Source organism: Globicephala melas, chromosome 7 (assembly GCF_963455315.2).
Source record: "Globicephala melas chromosome 7, mGloMel1.2, whole genome shotgun sequence".
Taxonomy (NCBI): Eukaryota; Metazoa; Chordata; class Mammalia; order Artiodactyla; family Delphinidae; genus Globicephala; species Globicephala melas.
In genome coordinates this window covers 114,574,534-114,581,544 of record NC_083320.1, presented here as the reverse complement: position 1 = coordinate 114,581,544, position 7,011 = coordinate 114,574,534, and the positions used below count along the sequence as shown (strand labels likewise).

The 7,011-nt window shown below is 47.5% G+C and overlaps 1 protein-coding gene across 3 annotated transcripts in view; it reads left to right on the top strand.

Annotated features, from left to right (window-relative positions):
- Positions 1 to 66: 66 nt before the first annotated feature.
- The window catches only part of EPB41L5 (erythrocyte membrane protein band 4.1 like 5), a 145,351-nt gene continuing 138,406 nt past the window's right edge, over positions 67 to 7,011 (top strand). For all 3 annotated transcript variants that reach the window (XM_060301523.2, XM_030849649.3, XM_030849645.3), the window contains exons 1-2: positions 67 to 203; positions 5,813 to 5,999. In XM_060301523.2, the coding sequence (XP_060157506.1) occupies positions 5,820 to 5,999 (180 nt within the window). In that variant the 5' untranslated portion in view covers positions 67 to 203; positions 5,813 to 5,819. The remainder of the gene's footprint in view (positions 204 to 5,812; positions 6,000 to 7,011) is intronic.

Here is a 7,011-nt window from a genome sequence, read left to right as displayed (position 1 = left end):
TCGTTGCCCATTTAAGAGCGGCGTTCCCCGCCCTCGGGGCGGAGCTTAGGGGCTCTAAGGGGCGGGCCGGCGGCCGGGGTCTGCGGGGATTAGTGCGGTGGGCGCGCCTCTGGCCGCCATTTCTCGGCGTCTCCCCGGAGCCGCCCCCTGGCGCTTCGCGTGGGTGTCTCTCCCCTCTCGTGGCTGCGGGTGGTCGCCGACAGGTAAGCGCGCCGCCCTCCCGGCTCCTCACGCCTTCCTCGCCGGCGCCGGGGCTGCGGCCTCGCCCGGGACCCTTGGGCCGCCCGGCGCGAGGGGCGGGCGGGCGGCGGCCGAAGGGCCGGGCGCGGAGGGAGGGAGGCCGGGCCGGGCCGGGCCGGGTGTCCACCTGCGGGCGGACGTGGCCGCTCGGGGACGCACCGAGGGCCGGTCGCGACCGCGCTGGGCTGAGGCGCTCCGGGGGCGGACCGGCAGGTGTCCCGGGGTGGGGGTGGGGGTGGGGAAGGGGGCTCCGGGGACCCCCGCCCCCCACCTCGCGGCCGGCCCGGACGCCGGGCTCCGGGGGGGTCGGCTTTGGTGGTACCTGCCCTTACGGTTCTGCCGTCAGGGCAACCGCACCCGAGTCTTTTAGACCGTTTGGCGGCATTTTAAGTGGATATTACATGTTTTTTCCAGAATTGGGGGAAGGCTTCCCGTCGCTCCGTTGCTGTCCTACTGACACAGTGGATGGTTTCACAGGCGCTGGTTGACAGGGTTTTCTCGTTCTTTAGAAAACGACCTGTTTGCTCCGTCTGCTGAAGGCCTTCCTTGCAGACGCTCTCTGTGCTGGGATCACTGGGAGGGAGGGTGTCAGTCCCCTGGTGGTGGTGAGTAAGCCTGACCCTGGTCAACTAGGGTTTGTGCTGAGCCAGAAAGCCGGTGCGGGAGCCGGCGCGTAGGGAAGGAAGCGTCCCGGGAGCGCTCCTTACCAGCTGCAAGCGGGCGCTCTTTCCTTGGTGGGGAGCAGTTGCCGACCTTGGACTGTGGCCATCGCTCACGTAGCAGAGTGTACACGAATCACGGCAGACTTTTGAGTTTTAGGTGTGTATTTAAAAAAACCAAAACTTCAGTTAGGTGGTAAACGGACGACTTGAGTTTGCATGTTTCCGATTGTAAAGGAAGCCCGCGTTAGTTCACAGCTGAGAAGTTAGACGTGATGGATTCAAAACTACTGTGTAAGAAATAGGCAAAACCCTACCACCCCGAAATCCCGTTGTATTATTTCGGACAAGCTCTTTACACAGCGCCTGATGCGCGTATTGCCGTGCTGGCTGGGCCGCCGTGGGGAGCGAGTCGGACTGGGTCCCTGTCCTTGTGTGTGGCTTAGTGGGGGAAACACCTAGTAAAATGGACAGACGGCGTGGCATTTAATTGCAGGTCCCTCGAGTGTTATAAAGAGCGGACTAGGGCTGCTGCAAGGAGACCCAACTCAGGCGGCACGGGATGCTTTTCTGAGGAAGAGACACTTCCAAGCAGCCGTGTGAAGGTGGCTGTGCGAAGTAGGAGAGGGTCGGGGAGCTGGCGTGGAGAGGGCACCCAGAAAGCCGGAACAGCTGGGGGAAAGGCTGCACTTGCGGGCTCTCGGGCTGAGTGGAAGCCTGACCCGAGCGGGGCGAGCGCGAGGGTGGGCGCCTGAGGGTCCCGGCGGCGGGGAGCGAGGCCGGTAACGCTGGGTCCTTCACAGGGGTTGGCGGGGTGGCCGCTCAGAATCCGCTGTTGCGGCTCGAAGGAGGGGGCTGGGGAGGGTGGACGTGGGAGAACGGGTCGGCAATACATTTATTAAACTTCGGACGTGTTCGTATGTTGGTATTATGCAAGAACTGAGAACCTCCACAGGACCCTCTCCAGAGATAACCTTGCTTAAGTGTACATGTCCTCGTGCTTTTGTGTGCGGACAAGGTGTAAGAATATGTATATGTGTGCGCCCCACCCCAGTGTGGAGTAAACTATGCTCCTTTTTCTGATTTCATTTTTCACTTGTAGATTTTGTCAGTGTCTTTGTCAACTGTACTTTAAAAACAACTGTCATATGCCATTGTATGAACCATCATTTAACTACTTGCATGTTGATAGAGGTATTTAAAACCGTCTTAATCATGCCCTGAAAATTCTTGTTTCCGTAACTTGGAGCACATACGGGACATTCCTTTAGGCTGTGCTACTAGACATAGGGCTGCTGGGTGAAAGGGTGCGCACATTAACACTTCTCATGTGTGCTGACTTCTTCCTCCAGGGGACGTGGTGTGAGAGTGGTTGTTCACATACCCTTTGCAGTACTGGGTATCTAGGGTCTTTTAAAGGATGGACAGTATCCTAGTTTTTTAATTTGGATTTGCTTGGTTACTGGTGAGGTTGAACATCTTTGTGATGAATATATATATATTTTTTTCTTGCGGTACGCGGGCCTCTCACTGTTGTGGCCTCTCCCGTTGCGGAGCCCAGGCTCCGGACGCGCAGGCTCAGCGGCCATGGCTCACGGGCCCAGCCGCTCCGCGGCACGTGGGATCCTCCCGGACCGGGGCGCGAACCCGTGTCCCCTGCATCGGCAGGCGGACTCCCAACCACTGCGCCACCAGGGAAGCCCTGTAATGAGTATTTTTATTGCATGTCATCTTTGAGACCTTGTTTCTTCATATCTTGTCTATTCTTTCTCTTCTGGGTTGTTTATCTTCACAATTTGTGATAGTTCTTTATTAAACTGCCTATTAATCCTTCAAGAATTTTTTTGCGGAATTTCACCCTAATATTTGTTGTTTTCTAGTGCTCATTTCTTTTACTTCTTTAGTCCATCTGAAATTTGTTTTCATGTAAGTGCTTTCTTATTCTTTTATAAAAGAACCTGTTATTTGTGGCATGGAGTTTCATAGTTCAAAGTACATAGTTATTAAAATTATAAATAAGAAGGAAGTTGTGTTTTTCCTTAGCAGGTTAATTCTGCTTGTGTGGTGAGTCTATTTTTTTTAATTAATTAATTTTTGGCTACGTTGGGTCTTCGTTGCTGCGCGCAGGCTTTCTCTGGTTGCGGTGAGCGGGGCTACTTCTCCTTGCAGTGTGCGGGCTTCTCATTGTGGTGGCTTCTTTTGTTGTGGAGCACGGGCTCGAGGCGCGTGGGCTTCAGTCGTTGTGGCACATGGGCTCAGTAGTTGTGGCTCGTGGGCTCTAGAGAGCAGGCTCAGTAGTTGTGGCGCACGGGCTTAGTTGCTCCCCAGGGCTTGAACCCGTGTCCCCTGCGTTGGCAGGTGGATTCTTAACCACTGCGCCACCAGGGAAGTTCAGTGAGTCTATTTTTAAGGTGTAGGGTGTGGTGAAAGAAAACTTGTTTTATAATTCATGTACTTCCTAGGAACCATAAAGTTGTATTTCACTTTGAACTTTTTTTCCCTTAGAGAAAACTTTTTCGTTATGGAAAAATTCAGCATATACAGAAGTAGTCAGAAGAATATAATTAGCCTTCATGTACCCATCAGCCTCAACAGTTGTTGGCCAGTTAGTTATCTGGCCAATTTGTGTCCTCTCTCTTCCCGCTTAACTGCCTTCCTTGTATTATTTTGAGGCGAATACTAGACATCACATCATTCTTCTATAAATTTTTCAGGATGTATTTTTAAAAGATAAAGACTTTCTTTTTAAAACGTATCTTTAAAACCACTGTTTTATCCAAAAGAAAGTTGGCAGTACTTCCTTGATTATCATAAACCATCCAGTTAGTGTTCAGATGTGTGTGTGTGTAGTTGTGTCCTTAGGAAGTTCCGATGACAGCTATCATGGTTTTGCCAGTTTATCTGATTACACAGGAGTATGTGTACTTGTAAAATGAGGCTGTAATTCTCAATTGATAGCTACTGAATTTTTTTAAAATATGTTATTTATTTTAACACTTCAGCTTTTATTTTTATCATGTTTACAAATGCATCTATCTAGTTTACAGCATCAGCTGGTTATGCTAGACTTCTTATAAATTACATGTAAAATAACAAATGCGTGACTTGAGAAAACATTTTAGTTTGAAATAATTTTAGATTTATGCTGAAGTTACAGTAGTACAGAGTTCCCATATACTTTTCACCTAGCTTCCCTCAATGATAACATCTGACAACCTAAAAGAATTTTTAGTTGAATTAGGATCTAAAAGTAGGCCCACACATGGTGGTTTTTTGATATGTTTCAAGTCTCTTTGAATCTGCAATTTCCTTTGCCACTCTTTTTTTTTTTTTACCCCTTTGCAATTTATTTCTTGAATATGCTGAATTAAGTTTTAAGAAACAAATTCATCGTGTGTGATTTATGTCAGACAAACGGTGTACACCGTATGTCTGACATAAATTTATGATTTATGTTGTACCTTCATTCAGCATCTTTTTAGCTGTGATCTTTGATAATTTCTTTCTTATCTGTATAATGTGAGTTTTGCATGAATAGTCCTATGATGTAGTAGAAAGACCAAGATTTGGAGTCAGAGAATCAGAATTTGAGCCCCTGTCTTCAGTATTTACTAAATAATGGACTTGGTCAGTGGTTTAATTTCTGTGACCCTTAGTTTGCTTATCAAAATAAGACAATATTATTTGGGGAGTTTTTCTGAGTACCCAGTAAGATTATTTACTGAACGTTTGTTGTACCTGATGATGAAATGTGCTGGGTGGCTACCTGTTCAAAGTAGGAATTGTGTCCTCAAGGAGCTTACAGTAGGGACCTCCCTGGTGGTCCAGTGAATAAGGCCCCACGCTCCCAACGCAGGGGGCTTGGGTTTGATCTCTGGTTGGGGAACTGGATCCCCGTGTGCATGCTGCAGCTAAGACCCGGCACAGCTAAGTAAATAAATAAATAATAAAAATAAATAAATGAATAAGTAAGTAAATTTTTAAAAAATTTAAAAAAAGGAGCTTACAATAAAGGAGATGGACATGTAAATGAATAATTAAAATCTGATTAGTGAGGCAGCAAAACATTTTCAAGGTTCAGTGAAAGTGTGATGATGGGAGTGACTGACTCTTTAGATGTCAGAATATTCCTCAGGGGAGGGTTAGGGGGAGTTAACAGGAGTTAGGAGGGGTTCTCTGACATAGGGCGTTAGAAGTCTGCGGTGACAAGTGCGACCTTTGACAGGCCGCTGAAATGAGACTGACCAGCAAGGTGCAAAGGGAGCAATGCCTGAAAAGAAACCTGGGGAGAAGGAGACTGGGGCCACACGTTACGTATGAGGGCTTTGTAAACTGAAAAGCTATCTGAAATTTTATAGTAATTTATAAATTACTATTAAATTTATAGAAATTTCATAGTAAAATTACAAAAATAATCATCTATTTCAAATATAATTCAAATATAAGTTTTTATCAAATATTTTATTACAGATTTTAAATTGCTACTTAATAATAGCTAATCTGGTCAGAGAAGAAATGGAACTTCTTAGGATGGTTGTTATTATCAAAGGGCACCGTAGCGTATGGCATCGTCTCCTAATGTTTGTAGGGGTATTTGGCTGTTGTACATATAAATTACTGGCCCAAAAGACCTGTTGAACTTCATAAATGTTTGCCCTTCTCTTACCAGATTAGCTCCTTACAAAAAAGTCCAGAAAGTTTAGGAGTGCTGGGAGCCGTAGCCCTATTTTAGGTTAAGGTCTTTAAAAACTCAACTGAAGTAGCCAGTATTAATAATATTTTTTTCAAATTTACTTGACCAGATGCTCTTTTAATAACGCATCTCCTAGTGTCCACAGAACTTTACTAAATTACACCGTTTGTCTGACAGCCAATTGCGGGAGACCTCTGACACCTTTTCCTGTCTTTTGCAGTGACAAAATGCTGAGCTTCTTCCGCAGAACGCTCGGCCGCCGGTCGATGCGCAGACAGGCCGAGAGGGACCGGCTCCGCGAGGCCCAGCGTGCAGCCATGCACATCCCTGCGGCCGGGGACGCGAGGGCCGTCATCACCTGCCGAGTGTCCCTCCTGGACGGGACCGACGTCAGTGTGGACTTGCCGGTACAGTTTGCTGACTTGCACGTTCGTGCTGAGGTCATGTGCTTCTCTGGAGCTGCGGGGAGGGGCGGGGGATCAGGTCACTTGGGCAGGTGGGATCCACGCCTGCCACACAGGTGCATGGATCAGGTGGCCTTCGATAGCTGGAGCGCTGGGACTTCTCTGGAATTAGTGGCACTTAACTGGAACTTTCAGATGTTAGGGCAGTTGCTGGTGTGAGTCGTCTGTGTGTGTGTTTGTGTGTTCTCCATGGTGGCCAGTATGCCGTGTACTTCCCGGGGCTTTCTCACAGTCCTTGTTGAGCAGTTATTAAAGCAGTGAGAATCTTTGGGGACGATAATGATACTTACGTGGATACTGTAAGACGTTTAGTTCTCTGTATTTTTTTGTAGTTCTCAAAACACTCCTCACTTTCCTCAAAACAAATACTTCTTGCCCACTTCGGTGTGCTTGTAGACGTTTTAATGGAATGAAGTGAGGAAAAGGACTTTGTTCATACCCCTCAGCTCTGGCTGCCCATCTCTTTGTTCCCAAAGTAGTTGCAGGGTAGGTTTTCCATACACTGTAATTTCAAGATTGGATGTTGTAATTATATTCACATTTTGGGGAGATTTTTTTTGCAGTTATGAATAATCACAACTCACAGTGTGAAACAATCCAATATATCTGAAAGGAGTTAACTTATTCCTTGCAGGTCTCTTTTTTTGAGGGAAGGGGAGGTAGCTCTATGGGGGCTGTGGAGCTTCTTTCTGAGCTGTTTGCTAATACCAAATCTCTTTCTCATGTCTTTGCCCTGTATTAAAAGGTTTATGTGACTAAGCTGTAAAATGTGCAATTTGAGGTGTCATTGAATGTTCCACAGTGTCTTCCCTCCCTACAGACGCTTTAGTGCACACTCATTCACCCAAAATGCAATTAAAGACCCCATAGCACGAAGCGGTAGCCTGGGTGCTGCAGTGGTGCATGGTCGGATGAGCCGTGGACGGCCTTAGACTCGCAGAGAGATGAAGGGACT